Genomic DNA, 23,897 nt, shown 5'->3' with positions numbered 1-23,897 from the left:
TTTGACACTTGGCCTGCCTCCTATGATCTATTCACAACTGTGCTGATATAATTAGGCACATTTCTCCCTCACATACTGTATATGTTAAATAGATCCAGGACACCAAGGAAGGCACCTAATATGAGTTAAAGCCCATGAAAATCTACTTGGAGTAAATGTGGTTAAATAAATGATCAAATATATTTGATGAAACATAAGTGAAGTGTAACATCTTCTAGATTAAACAATTTCCAAGTTGATGCCGAGGCTCATTCAGAATACAAACATTTGATTGAACTGTAATGTATTTTATTAATTGGCACAAAATATGTTTGAAATAAATACAAACAACAGAAAAATTCATTCAAGAACCATTCATGCTTTTTTTTTTATTGCTTAAGAGATTTTTTTTTAATTAAAAAAACAAACAAATATCAGTACATCAGACAGTACAAAGGTTTTGACATCCCCATGTATTTTCACAATGCATCAAAGCATTGCCAAGAGTATGTTGATAGTTGAACCTTTTAGCCACCTGTCAATTACCAATAATCTGGTACTTCAAATCCCTCCATTTTTCCAGAGATGGAAGTTTTCAGAAAGTTAGCAGAATGGATTGATGTGTTACTTTACAATTGCAACCTTTTATTTTTAAAATTGTACATTTTAAAGATCATCATTTTTGTTTAAGATAGTGATCTGTTAGGTAACTAACACATCAGATAATTGAGGAAATGTGGAATAGAAGAAGTGGCACAAAAATTACAAATATACTTGGGTAATGGAAAATACCCTGACAACCATACATACATTAGTACAGTATTTAAAAAAAATGCTCTTGAACTGAAGGCTGCTTGCTTTTTTTAAACTACATCTGATGTTGCAGTCATTAATTACAATTATTACAAATAACGAATACAACTTCCTCATAGAGGACATCAAAATATATACACTTTAGTCAACAAGTATGCAGAATCATTTTTTTTCCTTTAAGTGGGCATTTTTGATGTGGGAAAAATTAAAATCACAATGTGATTGTCTTCAAACGTTTTGAATTACACTTCACTTATAGGTACATGTTTTGTTTCAGTAAATAAAAGCTGAAAGCTATACTTAAGAGTCTCATCATTTAAAAATGTATAGAAAATGTGGAAGTGTGTGTGGACTTTTCCTTTGACATTTAAACACACTGATTTGTACACAAAATGAACACATCATCAGTACACAAAAAAATACAGGATGAATAAATTACTAATTAGTTTCTGAACAGAATATCAGTAAACTTGTCCATAGGGGTGTAAATTGCAGGAAGGTAAATAGATTTGTCTTTATTGGCACTTAATATCATTATGAATAATCAAATAGTGTTTGGATGCTATCTCCATTTAAAGAGACCACAATATTCATACACAGTCCAACACTGGAAATGAGATTGTAGTGAATTCTCTGTTTATGAACATCAAGATGCTAGTGACAGGCTCAACACTTCTGCCTTTCTAATAGTTGTTGAATATCACTGCGAAGTGGCAGAACACAATGAGTTGAAAGAAAGTCAATCTTAAGCCTCCTTGAAATATTCGATTGTCTCACAAACATTACCGAGCTCCACCTTCTTGAAAGTGAAGATTTGTCACTTTTGTCATACTTGATTATGAGGTGCATATCTCTTGGGTTTACTGTCACAAAAAATGAAATGTTATCCAGTAACTTTGTTGAGCTGTTAGGTGACTGACATTTTCACGATTGTTTGATGTTTTCTGTAAATTAGCCTGAGTCATAATGGACTAATTGCTAGTTACATTAATATTCACCTGAAGTACAATAGAAGCTTATCACTTCTTATTCCTCAGTTTTTCCCTTCATATGGCCACGGGTTATGTGGTCAAGGAGAAAACTGATTTTTTAAAAACTTGTCAGATGTTTTATATCAAAATCCAGGTTCACTTGGCCATTTTATCTAATTATGAATGGAAATCTGTGGTGTCACAACCCAGAAACACTAGACTGTTTTGGTCAAGTGGGTCATCAACCTATAAGGTGCAGAACACCCAAGGCTAGAACCACCATCAGTGGCAGAAACTGCAACTAACCTTCACAGCCCTGAGCGGCAAATTTACGGTTTATCACTGCTTTGTGTGCTCATTTTATTTAATATCTTGCGAGGGAGGAGGGTCCTGTGTTAAAACCTGCTTTTTCTTCATTGGGTTTGTGCTTATATAGAATATTCATATGTAATGTAGTTTAACTGACACATCTGACAGTTGTTATTCAGATAGTTAAAATTATTTGATATGTAGTTAGATAAGTGAGGAACAACCTGCAACACTTTGAACAAAATATATATCTGTGGATATTTTTATGTGAATGATTAGCACCTTTATAAAGTGCTGTTTTCTGTGGTGGTGTGGTCTGAAATCTTAAGGACAATATAAAGTTTCTATACATTTTGTGGATAAGTCTGAGATTCTTCTGCAGCGCAGACTGAGTAGAGGTTTCTGATAGAAGCATTCAGTTCATCTGCTGAGTCCTCGACTCATCCTGGGCCTCACCTGGGCTGGAACCTGCAGAGAAAACAAAAACTCACCTGGTCGGCTCCAACAGGTACAACACAGATTTGAAAAGCCAGTGAAGAGTACAGTGCCTGCCTCTGGTGATGGGTGAAGATGCAATTATCCCAATGTTTGAGACATCAAATAAACTCTACAATATTTGCTCTTGCATTAAACAGGTTTTATTTATTTGTACTTGTTGGGTATGTTTTTCTTCAATCAGCAACCTGGTACTTAGATTTACAACAGTTCTGTTTTCCCCTTAAATATTAACTCAAGCATTATATAGTGATTTATTATAATCCTTCGTGCAGTATGCAAGTGACATGCAATTTCGGAGCAATTTTAAAATCCTGTTTCCTGTAACAGCAGCATATTGGTGCAACACCTTGTGGGAGTAGGTGAAGGTTTATGAAGCTTTAATTTATTTTTCCAATTAGCACAAATGCAAGAAAAAATTATAATATTAAAAAGTTGATGACTGACAAATCTGCAGTTGATACAGCTGTCCATGTAGTTACAGATGTCCTGACAATTATGTTGTATAGCATTACGAATCTACATTTGTTTATTACCATTAAGCGTTGTGTACATACATCTAATATGTCGAGTTCTTACATCCTGTTCATAAAGACAATGGGGAAAAAATGAAGTACAACAGCAGATCCCTTGATATTGAATTTATTGTTTCAAAACAGATTTACTTTTTGCCATGTTAAACAGTCTGAAGTTACCATCTAAGAAACTAAAACTACACACAGGACTGTATATCTGAAACAGAATAAAGACCTTCAAAGTTTTTGCAGATATTTTTGTTAACGTGACTTATGGTAATATCTATCACTAATTTAAAAAAAATAACACTGAACAAATGATGCACCTCTTAACATTTCTCTGAAGAAGAGTTCACCTCCATTTCCCATTTCTCTAGAAGATCTTGCAGGTTCAGATTAAAAACATCAATGCCTTTAGGGGACAGATGGACACCGTCTGCCCGATACAGACCCGTGTTTGTGCCACACCTAATGTTGTCGTGGGTCAGTGAGGTGCCACCGAGCTCTGAGATGACGTTTTGGATCCTCCGATTCACTGTTGTCCTGACCAGATCTACTTCGTGGCTGTCAGCCGAGTGGCGCCACACCCGCCGAGGGAGGACGTTTGACCAAACAAGGACGCACTGTGGAAAGATGCTCCTCATTGAGGTCAAGTCCTTTTTCACAGAGGCCAGCAGGTTGGTGGGGCTATCAGTGCTCAGATCATTACCACCCAAGTGTATGATGAGGATGTCGGGGTTGGGCCAAGTGACCTTCAACTGGTGCAACTGGGGAAGTAGCTGGGACCAAGTCATCCCCTGGGTGCCCTTCCACCAGATGGCCACCTTGCTGGGGTCCATACCCAGCTGCATACCTACCTCCGGTGACTTGGCCCTTGACTCTGCCCAATACACCAGCGAATGACCACATATCCAAACATTCTTGGGTTCAGTGGTGATGGGCTTGCCTAGAAATTTTAAAAGAATACATTTATAAGTCACAAAGGCTTTAAAATCATTTGCACTTGGATATCCCAAACTATCTCTCACATTGGACCTCTAAAGCTAGTACTGCACATTACTGTAGAGCTGGATTCACAAAAACCTTAGACTGGTCTTTAGACTTTGGCCTGCATTTATTTACAGCCATAAAAGATGGTCTACACTTTATCCAGTGTTTAAAATCTTGACATTCTTAATAAAAACCAGCTGAACTTCACAAACTTGTATAATTTTATGGCAGATAAGATTTAAGCCTGATGGTCTTTGTGAAACCAGAACCCAATTTTTACATTTGTACAAGTACCTTTAAAACTTTGCACACAAAAAAGCCCTCTGATGCAGTTTTATTTCCATCATATAATTTCTTACTGTTTGTGATGTAAAAAACTGCCTTATATTCCCCCATCAGCAACCTATTCATTGACGCTTTCTAGCTCACCGTCTACATTATTATGTGCTCGTGTTATGTCAAAGTTATTGAAAAAGCACTAAATCTAGCTCTATAATTAATCACTTCAAGAAACCTGTCGTAAGTGTTTTCCTTGTAATTAGGAATTTGTTCAGTTTAATTTGATTAAGTTACCAGTAATTATGTATGAGTTAAGAAAATAGCATGCTATATATAAAAAGCAATCCAAAGATTCTGAGCCTGATCAATGCAATAAAGAATTCAATATGATCACCTACCTCCACTGGCAAGAAAAATTTAGCAATAATGCAATGTATAATCTGTCTTCATCACTTCAAACCCTTCTGAGTCACTTTAAAATAAAAACACGTTATGATAAAATACTATTAACATTAAAGAAAATAACTAAGTACCCTTGGATGAGTTTTAGCTTGTCTTTAAAATCGTCTCTCTCTAGCTAACTGCTGCGATTGAGTACATACCACATTTGTCAATGCAGGCGGTAAACGGAGATGACATGCAACAGAAATACCAACATGATTCCCAAACGATATGGAAACCCACATATTTACTTTCTTCAAATCATGTTACAATGACTCCACTAAATGAAATCACAATGCTTTGACTCACTTAACACTTTCTACAAATTCGGTTTCAAAAAAGTTCATCTACTCTGCCTGAAGTTTCTAATTCTCTACAATTGAAGTCCAGTATTTCATAGAGAAAAAAGCAATGGAATCAAGTCACTGAATAAATGTATCAAGAATGACAATGGATCTAAACCATTTGAATCAGTTTTGTAAAAATAGCATTTTGTTTCTTGAAACAAGTACAAATACTATGATCAAACCTTGTAAGGTTTATTGTGTAGTGAGCAGACCAGTGATTGTGTCCAAATGATTATTTTTAAGGATACTAATTTGAATTTGTGATAGGCTCTTCCATCTCTGTTCCCTTACTCCATACTGGACCACATTATCTCCACTTTAAATTTAAATGATCTAAGCTGGTTGTCTAGTTTTCCATCCGGTCATATTCACAGGTCCAACATGTGAAAAGAAGTTACCTGAGCAGCACGTTTAAAGGCAAAGGTGCGACTCGCTTTGTGATCACAATGGATTTAAATGCGAGTAAGTGAGAGGAGTGACAGGTGGCCTAATATTGTCTGGGTGATATAACCGCAAAGTTCAGCATTCATGTTCGGACTGGCACTTTAATTGAATGACGGAAGCAAAAATATGGATCCAAACCACTGCCTGGGTTATAGCCCTCAACCCTGTTGAAACGTCCAAAAACTGTTATCATAAACTGATATAACATTCAAACACATAATGAAAGGACACAGTGACCTCACAAAGAACCTTAGCTGTATAACAACATTGCAATGCTGAATTACTGGACCCATAGTCGAAGTTTATGAGTCCCACTTTCACCAACTACATTCAACACCACTGATTAACTTCTTAAGATGAGTATTTCTAAGAGTAGGAGACCTCTACATGCTACCAAAAGCTTTCTATATAGCTCCCTGACTTACACATTACTTTCACAGACTAAGGGATAAAGCTAGTTTGCACTTCAGTATCGCAAGGGGTGTGCTAATAGGTGTTAAAGTGAAAAGGCTTAAATATTCTGATGCAATATATTCATTGAGAGGGCTAAAACAGTCAATTTAGCCCATGCAAACTGCTTAACATTACTTTAAAGTGACAGTTAGGAATGATCACTTAGATATTGGAAATTTTGCTTCAATATTTATGGTAGGTATGGAATTACTTACCGCGTTGATGACAGACTACCAACTATTTCTTGAAATCACTTAAGTTAAAACAGTTTCCTAAAAGCTGTGAAACGTTACCTACATTAGCCTTCTGAGCTAACGTAGATTGTTTCACAAACTTAAAGGAAAGGGAGTTCATAGCCTAGAATACAGTTAAGTTTATGAGGTTAAGACACTTACTTTAAATGCTAAACTGATAAAAGTATACAAATTACACATAGATGAGTTACTTATACGCAGTTTAACGCAACCATGTACTTAATAATCATGAAATATAGTGTTATACGAGAATGAACCTGACATCACACACACACAGGACAACTATAAAAAAAAAGCTATCTATGTTAGCTTTCTGAGCTAACAATAGTTTCAGACTGAAAAGCAAACTAGACAGCAGCCCAGAATACAAAAGAAAGTTTTTAATCTGATAAACTGTACGGTTGGTATACTTTGAAAACGGAACAGTTTCAGCTGTTTCTTATGTCCATTAGATTAAAAAGAAGCATAGTATGTTTTTCTTATTGCAGGTATTTAGCCTGACCATCTACTGTCTTAGCGAAAGACTGATAGGTCACATCTGATAGTTTTGAACAACTATTAATAATATAATAATAATGGTAAAAAGCTCTTCAAATGTGCTTTCACAGATTGGAGAGACAAGCTACCTTACGGACAATTTCAAATAAAAGTACCTGGATGAAAAAGGAACTTAAAGGACCTCAGTGTTGTGGGAATGTCTCCAGAGAAGCCATCCTTACCTCATTTTCCAATTTATGACTCAAGGCCAAAAACATTGTTTTGACGACTCTTAGCCTAACGTATATCATCTTGACGAAATGGACTCGAAATAAAACACTGAAGGACTGGAACTTGATTTGGACGCATGGCTGGACTACACTGCTATTATCTAAGATAAAGTAAAACTGCATTTTAACTTCTGGCAAAAATCTTCAGTGCCAGGCTAATTCACGATCGATTGCGGTCTTCTGGATCTTCTGTTAAAACATCACCTTTCTGGATATCCACAGAACAAAGCAACACTCCACTTTGTTTAACAAGAAATCAAGTTTCAGCAATATTGACTTACCCTCAGTGGTTTCATTTAGACTTGGCCCAAAGACTTATCACAGTCAACTATGTGTTATCTTGTATATAAGATGTGTAAACAATTTTTTTTCTAGCTATTTAAAAAAATTAACATTGGGAGAATTTGACATTTAAGCAACAAACAACCCACCTTAAATTGTAATACACGTAGATCGCAAAATCTTCTTAGATCATTAAAGGACCATAAAAGCACAGCTAGAAATTGTTAAAGAAAAACTTCTCTAGCAGAATCAAAAAGTTCTAAAATAATTTTGGTATGGCCCTAACATTTGCTTGCTCCCAATAATATGCCCCTAGATGATCATATCTAGGCAATTTTAACAAAAAATGTTGGACCCTGACTATCAAAGCCAAATGGTGGACTTAACTTTAAATTTCCTACTCTGTCCCAGACCAGATGTGTTCATCAAAGACAGTCAGCATGAAGCTGCAGAAAACATTATTTACCTGGTGTCACAAGCATTTTTCATGCATTTCCCTTCTTTATAATAGCATCAAGTCATCTACATAGCTTGTAGACATGAGAGAACATCTAACCAACTTAAATACAAATGAGTAGTACAAATAAAGTACTACATACAACCTATCTACCTAGTACATAGCGTTTACATTCAGGTGCAGGAATTGCATATAGAGGTACCAGTACCAACTAAGTAACAACCCTTTAATTTTCGATAGAATTAAATGGTTTGTGAGAAGTTGAACCAAGCAAAAACTAACCCTGCTTTAGCTGTATCACTGTAACTTTATTTCTAGCCATCTACTAGGGCTAGGTATTTCAACATACAATGTTTTTAATCAAGTACCAATACTGAAACTAGGGGGTGGGGAGGGAACTGGTGTATGTAACTTCCATACGATACCTAACTTTCTGAATGTGCAACTTAAAGAGTTAGATGCCAGATGTTACCATATGAAGAGGAAAACGATGTTACTTTGCAGAGATGAAAATGCAGTTGGCTTCTTTTCTTGATTGCTGAGATGAACCACTTGGCACAGCTAACTTGTGTGGGGGAAATACTTCTGATCTTTGTATATCAGCAATGCTTCTAAAACGTTTATGTAACCTTAAAGACAGGTTTATGGCTCCATGTGAGGTTTGCCGCAGACGTACGTGTGGCGCCTCTGTTACTTCGCAAGAGATTCCACTGTGGCTGACTGCAACTTCTAAATAACGCAACAACATGATTGTGCTACTGAAAAACATTCTGGATTTCAAATTCATGATCACTACCTACCTTGTGAGAATTAGTCCTTAGTCCTAGACTCATCTTTATCTCAGGTCTTTACATGGTTTTTGCTAATCATCAGATAAAACAAAGCTGGAATTCATTTTCATTATCTTAACATATATTAACATTTCTACCTCATCTCAAGAGATGTGTAAAGGAACTATGCGTTTTTCACCATATCCTTGCTAATTGTGCTGAAGAACCAAATCTTCAGCTTAGTTTATGGCTTGTGATTATAATATGACATGCAGCTATAAAATGTAACCTAAGCCCTATTTAGACTGCCGTTTTAAGGTACAATATTTACAACCTGTGATGGGTCTCCTACAATCTGAACGTCGCAGCGTAATGGGGAAGAAGTGATACCCCCTCATTGTCATTGCCGCTTACGGAAGGTAATAACAGGCGCGTTACAGGGTGTGTGTATGTGGAGCTCCCGCTATGTTGTGCTCTCTGGCACTCTGCAATGCTGTAAGGAAATATGAATTTAGACTGGGACACCAGTAGTATGCCGTTGCGGAATGTCTTAGGGCGTGATGACAGCTGAGCTCTGTTACAGCGCTGTTGCGGACTAGCACTATTAAAAGTGCTTTAAATATTCATTCACGTCTCTGAAGAACTAGCAGGCCACGAACATAACCTTACTAATTGCTGAACACCGATCACTGTAATTTAAAGGTTGCTAGTTTAGATTAATGCAGGTTATTATACAAGCTTTATACCTGGGGAGATCAGTGTGCCATCCTTGTTCTTCTCTCTCCTACGGGCCAGCATCTCCTTGTGCTGCTGATCCCTTTTTTCAAGAATCCTCTGGTTATACATATCAAGCTGTAAAACAAAGATATTTACCTTGTCAAGGCTTTGTCTAAAGTATCTTGAACAGGGAGATCTTAAATTCTTTCTAAAGTTTCTATACAACTAGAGCAGAGTCTGACTAGGTTGCCAATAGAAGCATGTATCAGAAAATGTGAATGTTTTCAATCACTGACAGAAGAGGCATATTCTTAACAAATCACTTAACGTATCGCAAGGATGGCTAGGTGTTTACAAGAAGCCATGGTCATTTCAAATTATTCTTTATTTCTATTCTGGAGTACATCTAACAGTTCCTGTTTACTTTTTATTTTTCGTAATAAAATTCTAGTAGCACAACTGCCTGCCATACCTTCTCCTTCTGCTTGTTCTTTATGTCATCATCAGTCTCTGCAGATGTCTGAGGACTGGAGGCTGATGGGGACTCTGTGGGTAAACTGAACTGGACTGATTTGACTGGTTTCGCCGGTGGCTGCAGAGCTAGAGATTTCACTGTCTCAATGACCTTCAGGCATCTGGCCACAGTTGTAGAGATCGTTGATTTTTCCTCACTTGCAGAACTGGATGTTATTGGTGTTGATGATGGTGAGGTTACTAAGGCAGTTGTTACAGGATGTGAAGCACTGGAGGAACTAAGGAGTGAAGCTGCAGGAGACTGGCTAATGTAAGAAGAGATACTATGACTTGAGAGTGTAGAGAAAGGATGTTGTACTGGAGGGTGATGGGGTTGAGGCCCAGGAGCAGGACCTGGAGGAGGCTGTCCAGGACGCCGTGGAGGAGGCCCAGGAGGCGGTCCAGGAGGAGGACCTGGAGGAGGCTGTCCAGGGCGCCGTGGAGGAGGCCCAGGAGGCGGTCCAGGCGGAGGGCCTAGAGTAGGTTTATCTGCAGCAGGAGGAGCTACAGTACCCATGCTGGGCGGTATGGGGCTCTGTGCTGGGGGATTTGGGGAAGTAACTCTAATGGACCAGTTGACTGGTGGGGGAGGCCCTGGGGGAGGTTTCACTTGAGGACTGTCAGTGGGTGTGCTTCCCATGGTCTTGGTAAGACTCTGCATCTGTTGCGCCTTTTTCAATGCCCCCAACTCCTGCTGGTCCAAAAATCCTTCATACTCTGAATAGGCTTTATGTCTGCTGAGTGGCTCCAAACTGGAGGACCTTGCTGAGGAGATAGAATGGATGTGATCTGATTCAACAGAACCAGTTCTACATCTTCGCAGTTCTTCTCCTGTGGAGGATAAAGCCTCTCGCTCTGTCGATGATGATTTTGGGGTATAGATTGTCTCTTGGGCTCGAATTGCCAGTTTGGACATATCTCCCGTACTCAGCTTTAGGCCAATTGTGCGGAGTAGACTCTGGATCTTGTCGTAGGGTTCTGCCTTGCTCTGTGGTTCTTCACTTGTTCGCTCATATGAAGACCGCATAGGCCTTGGTTGGCTTTTTTCTCCTTCCAAAGGTAGACTTGTGGTGGGTTGCTCTTGAGCCAATCCCACAATACGAGAAAAACCCCTTCCATCTTGAAGTGCTCGCTCGTGAGGCAACAGATCATCACTCATGTAAACCGGTTCAGATTTTTTTTCTGCATCCGCCTTTTTATTAAGCATGTCAAGAAAGCGATCAAGGGGTGGTTTCTCAGCTGGAGGTGACTGGCGTGTTGTTGTCCTCAGTTTGGGAGAAGGGCTTCTAGGAGGCGGCTCAGAGGGAGAAGGAGGTCTAAGAGGGGGTTGGGAAGATACATTTGCAACAGTATGTGGCAGGGCTGCTTGGTTGGTGGCAACAGGGCCAACAGAAGTTGAAGAACTATGGGGTTCAGTAGAATGGCTCTGTTTTATTGGGTGATACAGATCATCTGGTCGTCGGTCTGCATATGCTGGGTCAGAGTAGCGATCATCATAGGGTTCATCATAAACATCGTAGCGATCGGTATAACGGGAGCTTGCAGGCGGAGGGCCACCATAGGGAGCTTCACCATAGAGACGAGTTTCAAAGGGCCGATCTCCATAAGGACGGTCACCATAAGGCCGATCAGAGTAGGCACGGCCGGCGTATGGTTCACCGTAGCGGTCCCCATAACGTCGATCTGAGTAAGGATCATATGGCCCGTCATAGTAACGATCATCATAAGGTTGAGGAGGACGATGGAGGTACTCAGGTTCCTCTGGTCTTTTCTTAAGGATGGATCGAACAGGTTTGTACTCAGTAAGTGGGACAGAGATCCTGCCATGGTCATAGTCTATGCACGTCCTCTGTCCAGGGTCCAGGCCTCTTGGGTCTACATCAACAAGGGCCTTCTTGTAGGCTATCATCTCATTGAGCTCCTCTAGCTCCCTCTTCTTCCTTGCCAGCTCGTCATCCATTACGGCACGTCTGGGAGGAGGGCTCAACTCTCTTCTCCTCTTGTAAGTTTCTTCGCGCTCCTTGCTAAGTTTGCTCCTTTTCTTGCTGGACACGTCCCTGCTTCTCTCCCTGCTTCTCTCCCTGCTCCGACTGCGGCTTCTGCTGCGGCTCTTGCTGGAGCTTTTGCTTTTGCTGCTACTCCTGCTGCGGCTCTTAGTGTGGCTTTTAGTGCGTCTATTAGACTTCTCTCGGCTTCTGCTTCGCCTATATCTGCTGCTTTTACGTTCAATGCTGGTGCTGCGTCTCTTTTTGGTGATACGTCCAAAATGGTCTCTGCGTGGACTCCTGCTTCTACTCCTGACCCGACTCCTACTCGGACTCCTGCTCCTACTTCTGCTCCTGCTCCGACCATATCTATGTCGAGGGGTATTGTAATCTCTTCTGCCAATACTACTCTTGCTGTCTTGAGTTCGAAGGTTTTTCACCACCGCCTTCATCTTGTCTGCCTCTGGTTTTTCTTTCCTGAAAGGCAGACTTGAGTAAGATACAATGTTCACCTGACTGTGTTTTGACAAGATAAACACAAAAAAAAAAATCAATACTCACTCGGTTTCCTCTGAAGCTTTTGTCAGCTTAATGGTCATCTACCAAAGGAGACAAACACATTAGTTAAGTTAAATTATCACTACCAAAATCTTGTGACAAAATGCTCTATAATTTGAAACATTAACACAGCACTGATAACAGACACTTGGAAATGTGATACTGTGCTGAAACCACCGTGGCAGCATTGAATCAGCCTTGGATTAGACTCTTAAACCTTTATGTTAAGTGACACTAATTGGTCTGGTAGCTAGAGAGGGGCCAGTTCACTTCCTGAGCACTGTCAACCCACACCATCTTCTTCTAACATGGGAAATCATAGAGGAAAGAAAAACCGGGGATTTTTAAATCAAGTGTCAAGGCGGTAGGTAGGCAGATTTTCTGTTCTTCTCAGTTGTGAGTATTCATTTTTAGGGATGGGTACCAAAATCCAACACGTCTGATACCTACCGGGCCAAATATTCTGAGTACTTCTTTCAGTACTATTCACTAAATGTCAGAGAAAAAAATGCTGAACCTTATCTGACTTCTCTGCTCAGTGAGCTGTCCCATATTACCCTCTGGCATTAAGCAATGGACATTTCAAGCAACAGAAGCATTATCACATGGGCCTCTGAAAGAATAAACATCTAACGCTACACACTGATTGTAGCAGGTAATAGTTAGGTTTAAGTAATGTTAAAACGTACCTTCACAGATCAGACAGTGATATATATATATATATATATATATATACATATACATGTATATATATATCCAATACTTCTTACCTTGCCTTTGTTTGCCCCGACACCGCCCAATTTCCTTACTGGAAGGAAAACGTTCTCAGTGAAACGTTTTATCCTGATGGCCTGGTTCCCTCCCTCCGCCGTTTCATGCTTTGAGAAAAAAGATGAAGAAGACACGTCTTACTGGACATAAATATTAGGAGGGCAACTATAATACAGTACTTTGAATGTTGTTATAGACAAAGATAAATAAAGGTAAATACTAAAATGAGTGTTTGTTATTCTGACTCACTTGTAACACAAGCTCTGGATACTTCAGGTAATAAATATCTACATGAGGGTGTCCTTTGATAAATGGTCAAAATACCCAGAGTACACACCTAATCTTAATGCATCCTAAATGAACACTGAATACTTCTCGCCCCGAGCCATTCTGACTTCAAGCAACAGTGAAAAATGTTCTTTAGCATTAGAACTGTGATGTCATGAAAAAGGAATAAAAGAAGAGGATAAAAGTCTGCACTCACCGGGACGACACTGAACTCGACTTTCTCGTTCAGCTCCAGTCTCTTCTTCTCAATCACCTCTGCCATGTGGAAGTAGAGCTGAGGGTTCTGAGAGCACTTGATGAGCCCAGAGTCCTTCATAAACTCGATCACAATCCCCTGTTTAGAAACACACAAAAACTATGAATACACATCACAGAGTTTGTGCTGCTTCACATCCATGCCTCACTTTAGTTTAATCTTGGCTCTACAGCCGCTCTGATCTCAGCTCGGTTAAAAAAAAAAACTTTTAATCCTGTAAGATTCAGAATATTGAGGTGTACAGATGGCCAATTGAGAGTCTTACGTGTCGCCGTTGTTCAATGGACTCTTCAAAGGAGTCGGGCAGAATTTCTACGAAGGTGGCTCGTTCTTCTTTGGTCTCCTGATGGGTGGCGATGTTAAAGCGTACCTTCACAGATCAGACACAGTTCGGCATCAGAAACTTAAATTCAGGTACTATAGAAACCCTTCCTGAAGCTACAAGTTAATTTAGTGTGCTTTAAATAAGTCAGATTTTAGCACAGCCTCTATTAGCTGCTGCTTCTCAATGAAATATATATCAAGTTGTTCACCAGAGCAGATAGTTGTCTTTAAAAAAAAAAGTCTTGTTTTGTAAATAAGATGGGTGTCATAACTGAAAGCTATTTATGTATAAAATGTAATCACAGTGGTTTCAGAGAGATACAGTATTTCTTAATCCTAAAGATATCCATACATAAAATATGAAGAAACTGAATGAATGGTTCAATGGTTTTAAGGGGAAAGATAGAAGTGAGTGCTGCACTGGGTCAAAAATGTAATTAATCAGGTGCTCTCGAAGAACCAGGGACAGAAGAAATAGCTAATAAGACGGATCCCTGCAATAAAGGATATTTATACTACATCAGTCTACTACGGACAGTCATTGATTTATTAGCTGTTTTAAGGGGAAACTTGTCTTTAAGATGTTTTGTGCTATGCTACTATTGTCTAACACCTGCAGCCTTTTCACTCCTGAAGTTCCACGCCTAGACTCTGATCTTAGTTTGTAATTGTCATTTGGTTACTTTGACTTTCACATTGTAATCATGTGAAAGGACTGCACATGACATATATCTATGACCATTCCTCATCACCTACAGTATGTGACATGTGTCTCTTTATTTCTTTAAGTGCTTCCTTGTTTGTGCCTGAGATTTTTTTTAAACTCACTCTTAATTACAAAATGTCAGACAGTTTTCATCAAACATTTCTTCTCATCCTCTCTGTGTCATGGAAACGCATTCAGTTAGTGATGTCAGAACATCCAGTAATTAGTGTCTGAGTGTGAACCATCTAAAAATGAAACATGGTTTAGTTTTGTCTGACTAGGTTCCTGCTGTTTGATTTTTTTCTGTGGTTGGAAGGAGATTTTATTCTATTATTTTTATGCCTCTTATTTGGGTTCATCTTAAACTGAAAAATTAGAAATGGGAGATTGAACAGAGTCATTAGAAAGGGTCTCTTAATCTGGGTGAATCTTTAGTAATGTCTTTGAGTGTCTACACCACCTCTTCCTCTCACCTTGTCTCCATCCATCATGGTGGCGGTGCTCAGCATGTCATCTGGCCCAAATGGAAGCTGTTTCTGTTGACCGTTGATGGTCATCACCAGTCGACCCATATCTGGGTTGATTTTCACTCCACCTCCAGCGTCACTGGACTGATCGTTATTCTCCTTTTCATTCTCCTCCTTTATCTTTTTCTCCTCTCCTTCAGGTTTGCCCTCTGACTCAGATTCATCCATTTTTTCAACTTTAATCTTGACCTGCACAGAAATACATTCTAATGAAATGGCTATGTCATCTTCATTATAACCCCCTTGTACAACGCCTGGATATTTAAGACTTCTGCAGTATTTCACTGGTACCTGTTCGGGAACAGTTTTCCCATTCTCATCATGATTCCCCTGTTTTCCCTCTTCTGGCTCCTTCTTGATCACCTTGTGTGGATTTTTAGAAATGGATTTGAGGACGGTGCCTTCGAATCGCTCCTTGCTGATGTCGTCCAATGTGTCAGGATGTCTTATTTTGAAACCAAGCGGCGTCCACTAAACGAAGATAGGACGATGGAGAGAAGTCACATCAGTATGTTAAAAGTAAAAAAAAAAAAAAAAACAAAAAAAAAAAACATGTGCAGTTAAATTTTAACTTGTTTTACATGTTTGTGAAATCTGAAGATTAGTCTGGACTATTGGTAGAAAACCTTTGTGGACATATTTCTAGAAAACTGTGAACTGATAAGAGTTTATTTTATAGTGAGAGTTAAAAGTAGAGTTCTGTATTCCTAAGCCTAAACTCAGCCTATCAAATGATTAAACTCAGGCCTTTGCGTTAAAGTGTTAACAAAACCAAAGGTCAAACTTTGAAAACTCTAAACTGGACCCCAAGTTTTAAACTCAACGAAGTTTTAAACCAAATTAAAAGCTGTGTAGTAAATGCTTTCATTTCAGTTTATCACCTTGCATTTAGCCGCAGCAAGCGCTGCTGCAACCTCCTCCTTCTTCTTCCTTTCTGCCTCTCTCTCTCGCTCCATCACTTCTTCCTCCCTCCTCCTTCTCGCCTCCTCCTCTTGTCTCCTCCTCTCCTCCTCTTCCCGTTTCTTCCTCTTCTCCTCCTCCTCTCGTCTTTTCTGCTCCTCCAGGATCTTGTCCTCAACCCTCTTTGTCCTCAGTAGCCTAATGGCTCTCTTTTCAGATTTGACCTGTGGGGGAAAAAAACAAAACAAACAGTGTCAAGGGTATGAAACTTACTCACTCCCTAAATCTTCTGCAGTCCAGGAGGGGTTGTTGGACTCACCACGGCCATCGTGAACTCCACTTCCTTGTGTATGTCCGAGCTGTTGAACTTTGTCTCGCTGAAGTTCTCCCAGATGTCAAAAGGAAGTTCCCCGTGCTCCTCAGAGTTTACAATACCTTGTTCAGGTCCCAGAAAAGTGATGATGCCCTGTGAATAAAAATAAATAAATAAATAAAAATAAATAAAGTAAGAAACATTACATCTTGTTTTTACATGCAAATAACTAATTAAAAATAAAAAACCCTGACACCGAGTATTAAGAATATTACAGTGTGTTTTACTTTCATGACTGATGGATGATGATCAGATGTCACGTTACCAGCTCTCTGATCTCTTTGGTGTAGCTGAAGGTGAACGGGATTTTGGGTTTGATGTTTGCCGCTCTCCTCTTCCTGGTCACGACGTCGACCAGCAGGTTGATCAACACGTGGTCATTCTTCAGCAGCGTGACTCCGCAGTCCCGGTGGTCAAACGTCACGTTGGTCCTCACAGGGCCGATGTTGGCGTGGATCTGACCCGGGTAACCTGGCAAGGTGGGCTAGAGAGAGAGTGAGAGAGAGAGAGGGCAGCGTCAGAACAGAAGAGCGGCCAAACAGACCGTCTCGACATTTTTAATAAACAATCAATTGTAAATAAAAATACATTTAGCGTAGGTTCAAAACCACACAGTCAGATTTTTCTTCTGCTTCATTTCTACATAAGCGGTTAGTTTTATAACCCTTAGTTGGCCTACTTTTTACAGAATACAAACCGCATGATGAGTTTACCCTTTTGTGGATATTGTAACATGCTACTGACATGCTTATTAATCAGAAATATAAACCAGGACAGTATTTACATCAATGTAGACTTTTCAAGGTTACATTATAAAAGACAACAAGAAGTCAACACATTTTGTGAAATGTGACTTAAAGGCCTTAAAGTTATTGTTTAGAGAAAGCTGTACATTTAATGCAAAGTGAGCTAAAAGTTAACATCACTGGACAGAAAGCTGGAACCAGTGGTTTTTTAAAGTGCTTGTAGTGGAACCAGTAAGAGAGACATACTGGTGGATTTTATTGCACTTCATTGACAGTAAGATTTTTTCAATATACAGCGATTTCAAAGTCTTTGTTGATACCTTCAAGATGTAGAGTTTATTATCCACATGTAACTGGCTGTGGTAATAAATATTTCCATGCACCATTAAATGGTTACTAACTGATTAAATAAAGCCAGTCAAGTGGGGGTTAGACGACATCTGAATGAAAACTAATTTCTAACAGAGATCTGTGTTATCTGACTCTTAAACGTGTCTCTTATCTCTGGTCTCTCTCACCGTGGGCTCGATAATTGTCTGGCTGACGATGCCCTCGTACAGCTCCGTATCCAGCTTCATGTTGGGGGCCAGATCCGTCTTGGTAGTGGTCTTGAACTTCAGTGGCTTGGAAGACTCATCGTCACTGTCACCGTCACTGTCGCTGTCAGAGTTTTGTGCGCCGGCGTCGTCAGGGGCGGCAGCAACGGCTGCGGTGGCCGAGCACAGTGTCAGGAGGAGGGGTTCCTTCACCCGCCTTATCCTGATGGCCCTCTTCCCTGTCTTAAGCTGAAGAGAAACAAAACGAATTATTATCAATGGTTTTAGTGCCATTCATGTGTTGAGTGAAATGAGACATTCAAAGATGCAGCAGTGTCGCTTTTTTCCATCACTGTGACTACAGGGAGACAATGCAGAGGCTTATCAAAGCTGCTTCTAAATATACAAAATAACATTTGATTAATCGCTATTAATAACAATTAATACATGAATTCCAGACCTTAAATAATCCTGATTCATTAATTAACGCTTATTTTTATTTATTAACTTAAAGCCTGTGTTGTGGGCCGAAGATGCCTGTATTGTTTTTGTGATAAGCTTCAAATATCTGGGTTAGTGTTGAGGCATGAACAAAATCTGGGTTCTGATTGGTTAGTTCTTGCGGCATCACCGGAGTCGCACTTTTTTATGCAAAATGATTTGATTCATGCTTCTTGTTGCCATGCCTGTGGCAGATGTTCACTGCAAAGATTTGCTTTTGGGTTTAGAGGTCAGTAGTGGAGCAGCTCCATAAAATAAGAATTTAAACAAAATTATGCAAAAGACAAAACATCCTTGAAACTTTAAAGTATCGTGAAGTCCTTACCGTGATGAGGGTGAACTCGACCTCCTCGTTGACGTCCTCAGCAGTAAACTCGACGTCGCTGAAGTTCTCTTTGATATCAAAAGGTAGCTCGCCGTGTTTCTCAGACTTTATGACACCTTCACTGTCCTTCAGGCTGAGGATGACTCCCTGCAGAGAAAGAATGAAACATTGACTCAAAGACAAAAGAGAACCAAAGGTTGTTCTGACTTATAATGATGACTCATGAAGGTTAAGTGCAATATTCATTTCAGATGTTTAAAGCAGCAATTAAATCAGTTATATATACGTCTTCTTCTAAAGTACTGTATGTAATCCTCTGAGCCTGTAACTGGAAGGTAAGACGTGAATGATAATATTATAGTTAGTGATTCCTCAGTTTAACCTTAAACTGCTATTTAAGCAGCAAGTTTGTAATCTTTGGTTGTGTGTGTGTGTGTGTGTGTGTGTGTGTGTGTGTGTGTGTGTGTGTGTGTGTGTGTGTGTGTGTGTGTGTGTGTGTGTGTGTTTGATTTCAGGATGTGGAACAGCTCTGACCTCCTCCCTCTCCTCCTTTGTTTGTTCAAATGTTGAAGGGATTTTCGGTTTGATGTTGGTGGCTCTCCTCTTCTCGCTGACGATGTCAGTCAGCAGATTGATGAGCACCTGGTCGTCCTTCAGCAGCGTCACCGTGCTGTCTTTCCTGTCAAACGTCAGGTTCGTCCTCAGAGGTCCGATGTTCACATGAACCTGACCAGGGTACTGACGCTCGCCAGGCTGCAGACAGACATAACAAACGGGGTGACCAACAAGAAAACAGAGAAGTCGGGGGGGGGGGGGGTTCAAGTCTGAAGTGTTAACTGACCTGAGGCTCCTGGATGGGCTGACTGACCACCGCCTCGTAGATTTCTGTGTCCACGTTCTCCGTTCCACCTGGAGCCACTTTGACATCCGTGGCTATGAGACTGTTCTGCTCAGACACAAGAAACACAAATGTACAGACATTTAATACAGTGAGTTTAGAAAATCACAATAAGGAAAACCACAAGATGCAGTTTCAGAGAAGATAAATAAATTAAACATATCTGACATTCTCATCAACAGGCAAAACATTATTCATGGTGTTATTTAAAATGTTGGTGCCAGAAATATTAGGGCTTCATTGTGTGTGGTGTCTTCAGGTCTTGATAACATTTTGGGTAGGAAATGGGAATTTTAGGGTTTTTTTCTTTTTCTTGAGCTCCCTCCACTCCAAAAGCACAAAATAATACATTTATGGGCACTGGTTATATTTCAGCAGAGCATGGGCGTCTTTTAGATGTTTCAAAGTCCTTTTTCAGTCAATTGAAAAATATATTTCCAGCGTGCCGGTACAAACTCTGATGTTAGACAAGAAGTCAAACAAACAGAAAAGTAGAGTGACCAACTGCATAACTGAGCTGCAAACACAGAGTTATGCGTGGTGCACATACCCTGTAGCAGACAGACAACACTGTCAGACAAAAAATGTCCAGAGTTCTCAAAGTTTTGTGATAAGAGGAGTCTGACTCACAGTAGACCTCTGTGTCTCTCGGTGTCAGATTACACACACGCACGCTGTGCATTGTGAAGATGGTTTTGGGCAAACAAGGAGTCTCACTCGTGTTAAAACAATCAAACACTCACGTTTATTCACTCATTCATCATTTGGAACAAAATTGTGTTCTGAATATTTTAAATTGGTTAAGATTGTGTAAGGAAAAAAAACGTTTTGTTTTTTTATTATATTGTTTAATGTAGGTTACTGATTTCAAAAAGGATTTGCGTTGACACCTTTGTGATGAAGTCAGAAGAAGCTGAAGTTATCGATCAGCTTCCCCTTAATTATTTGATGCCAATGAAGTGATAAAAAACAAACTTCCTTTTGGATTTTTTGGATTCAGGAGGGACAGGTAGCAAAACACAAGAATTGTTTCAAACATGAAGAACAGCAGCTAGATTTGGAAACAGAGAAATAGCCAACATGCACTCTTTGATTTGTGTTTATTTTCAGCACTACTTATTGTAATTACTCATTGTAATATTAAACACATTGCATATTTGTCTCTGCTTACCTTCTCTTTGCAGGCTGTGAAGTGAACTCTGACCCCGGGCGTCATGGCTTTGGGGTTTCCAAAGAAGGCGGCGAAGCTGAAAGTGAACTTCTCTAGATCTTCTCTCTCGATGTAGCCGAAGGTCGGCTGAGGATGAGAGACAGCAGAACATCTTAAAACTGATTTAACCTTGACCATACAGGAAGCTTTCAGACATCGTGTTACGTGAGACAGCAGTAAGACAAGCAGAGACTACGTTTCACTCCTACAGCCAAAAAAGTTCCTGCTTTGAGGTTTTGTACTCCAGAACCACCAGGGCAACAGTATCAGCACTGAGCGTAGCTGACTGGTTGCACACAGACCTCAGACTGCTACTTCAACAATTCAACCTAAAAGCTGATTAACCATTAGACTAAACCATCACTTACTGTGACTTTTAAACTCCAGTGAGATTTCAAAGACCTTGCCTGATAATTTAAATAATTCTAAGATGAAATACACAGACTGTGAAAATCAGGTCTGATACTGATGTTTAAAATATCAATTAAGCCAAATATTGAATCTGATGTTTTATACTTATTTCTTCATCATTTGTGTCTGTTTTTAAACTGAGCTATGAGATTTGGTGTATTTAACATTCATACATGCCACATTATTTGCTGATGGGCCGATGTTTATCGTCAAGGCAAGTAGTGGCTAATAACGATGCTCTCCCTAATTCAGTTTTTTTATGGAGATGCAGAAACCTCAGTTTATGAGAAAAAAAAAAAAAGACTTTCAGAGTTGCTGCTAAAAGTACTGCGTCCGTATTCAAGCCATGTGCTTTTATTTATGTGAGTAACTATCACATCCAGTGCTTTTTTTTGGCTTTATGGATTAATACATGAGAGTTGATGTGCAGAGCAGCTTCGGCACACAGAAACGATCAACAAAGTGCCACCTGATGATTTAATGTGACACGTGGAAATGTGTTGAAGCTCTTACCCCGATGAATGATATAATCCCTGTGGACCTGCCTGGAGGAGGCCTGAGGAAACAAACACAGAGACCGTCACAATCTGTTCCCAACTTGTACAACACACAGAAGGAAGTGACATCATGATCTGTACAAACATTTAAACGCGTTTACAACAAGCCACAAGCTGTTTTCATGCAGTCCTAAAAATATCTAATGGCCACAAATTTCACTTGGACTTCACCCAGAGTTTCTCCTGCCTGTGTCCCCTAGTATTGTTTGAAGGCACCATCCCTAAGAACTTACTTTTCAAATATACGTTTTCCCAGCAAGCCAAGGGCCTTACTGGTCTTGCTTGTGTCAGGCTTAGGTTTGGGTTGTTTGGGTTTTTTAGGTTTAGGCTTAGGGGCAATGGCAGAAGCAGGTTCAGCCACTGCAGCTGAGACAGGGGGCTCCTCTGTGGACTTTTTAGTGTCCCCCGGAGTCGACTCGGAGCCCGGAGCGGAAATCAACGCTTTGATCTGAAAAACAGAAGTCAGAAATGAGAAGTGCCCAAAACACAACAAGAGATTTTGAGTTTTGATGTGATCCAACTGATGATGACTACAGTATTTTAAACTTTAAGATGTGATGTTTAGCTGCATTCATTTGGTTTTGGACAGCTGGAACTACAGATCTAGACATCTGTAGACAACATCTAAATTATTCAACATGTCATTGAGAAAATGAAAAACACTTCAGTTGATTAGGGTGATAAGTGTTGGTATGAGTTCAAGCTGGAACGAAGACACAAAGGTGCATTTTTAAATGAGTTTCTTCTACACTTCTTATTCTTTATTGGGTTTTGTTTACGCTTTAAAACTGGTTTGAGAAGAAACCGATTACTGGTATGAATAAGTCTGTGTCCCTGTTGACAGGAACCTGGTCTGAACTTACCCACTCAGGCTGATCTGGAGGTGGGTTTGGCAGTGGTTCTTCTACAACAGGCTAGACACAGAGATGGAAAACATTCAGTTATCAAACGATGAGGAGAATGTTTAAATGTTTAAATAGCAGGAGAAACAATAACAAGACACAAATACTTTGTATATCTCCAATCAATAATGAATCACAGGAGAGTGATTGGGCAGGTCCATTAGAAATTGAAAACTGCTGGATGAAGCTGCTCACCTCTCCAGTCCAGCCTGGAGGAGGGTATGCTGGAAACCCAATGGGAGGAATGGCTGGAGGGGGGACAGGAGGTACGGGCATCGGTCCAAAGGCTGCGGGGTCCGGTGGAGGGATCCCAACAGGAGGAGGGATAGGTGGTACAGGTCCTGGTGGTACAGGTCCTGGTGGAAGAGGCTCGGGTCCCCATGGCTCAGGGGGACCTTCCGGACCCCACCCAGGTGGTCGCCAGCCATCGGGAGGAGGTCTCCAGTCTTCGGGATGGGGGGGCCTCCAGTCGTCGGGGTGGGGGGGCCTCCAGTCTTCGGGGTGGGGGGGCCTCCAGTCGTCCGGATGAGGACGTCTCCAATCTTCGGGGTGAGGGGGTCTCCAATCGTCGGGGTGAGGGGGTCTCCAATCATCGGGGTGAGGGGGTCTCCAGTCTGGAGGTGGCAGCCAGTCATCGGGATGAGGCCCCCAGCCCGGCGGTGGTGGTCCTCTTGGTCCCCAGCCGTGAGGAGGAGGGCCTCTCGGGTCCCATTCTTCAGGTGGATGAGGCCCCCACCCTCCAGGGGGCGGGGGGCCCCACCCACCTGGCGGTGTTGGCCCCCAACCACCGGCCGGCGGCGGTCCCCATTCACCTGGCGGCGGAGGCCATCCTCCAGGCGGCGGCGGGCCCCAGCCTTCCGGCGGCGGGGGGCCCCAGCCTTCCGGTGGCGGGGGGCCCCAGCCTGGCGGACCCATGTCGGGCGGAGGTCCGTCTTCGCCGGGCGGACCAACAGGAGGTCGGCCCCTTCCCGCTCCTCGTCCCATATCCGCACTGAAACAGAGCTGAAGCAGGCAGGGAGCTAGCCGGGTAAGCTAGCACTCGTTCAGGAATCTAATGGAATAAACACTCCCTGTTAACTCGAGAGTTTATCTCTATCAGAATGATACATTCAAAAAGAAAGGCGAACCGACATAAATGTTATGTTAGCTATATTTATATGCATTTGCTGAAAGTTAAACAATTCCAAGCTGACGTCTGCCTGAACAAACACAACTTGTGTGTAGCCGAGCTGTGTTCTTCTTCACTGTAATGACCTTTGGTCTCTTTAGCGCCCCTTCTGCATGGAGGAAGAAACTGCAAAGAAACAATATCATATCATTTTATGCT

The 23,897-nt window shown here is 40.8% G+C and overlaps 1 protein-coding gene across 2 annotated transcripts; it reads right to left on the bottom strand.

Moving 5' to 3' along the window:
- Nucleotides 1–266: 266 nt before the first annotated feature.
- si:dkeyp-121d4.3 (uncharacterized) lies at nt 267–23,802 on the bottom strand. Of its 2 annotated transcripts, none has more exons than XM_061040495.1 (21): nt 22,766–23,802; nt 22,532–22,582; nt 21,902–22,116; nt 21,625–21,667; nt 20,662–20,787; nt 19,434–19,538; nt 19,127–19,345; nt 18,593–18,739; nt 17,749–18,015; nt 16,750–16,968; nt 16,431–16,577; nt 16,093–16,335; nt 15,503–15,682; nt 15,158–15,400; nt 13,920–14,024; nt 13,595–13,732; nt 13,110–13,217; nt 12,343–12,380; nt 9,756–12,258; nt 9,313–9,418; nt 267–2,540 (listed from the first exon to the last, which is right to left on the bottom strand). In XM_061040495.1, exons 1-21 carry the CDS (start codon nt 23,552–23,554, stop codon nt 2,488–2,490), a joined length of 6,045 nt encoding a protein of 2,014 aa, XP_060896478.1. In that variant the 5' UTR covers nt 23,555–23,802; the 3' UTR covers nt 267–2,487. The 2 variants fall into 2 exon arrangements, with proteins under 2 accessions (XP_060896478.1, XP_060896477.1); XM_061040494.1 differs by lacking the exon at nt 267–2,540 and adding an exon at nt 3,194–4,028.
- Between the last annotated feature and the right edge of the window lie 95 nt (nt 23,803–23,897).

The sequence above is a fragment of the Labrus mixtus genome, chromosome 6 (genome assembly GCF_963584025.1).
Source record: "Labrus mixtus chromosome 6, fLabMix1.1, whole genome shotgun sequence".
Classification (NCBI taxonomy): domain Eukaryota; kingdom Metazoa; phylum Chordata; class Actinopteri; order Labriformes; family Labridae; genus Labrus; species Labrus mixtus.
Note: the sequence above shows the minus strand (reverse complement) of the source record. Positions and strands in the feature narration are given on the sequence as shown.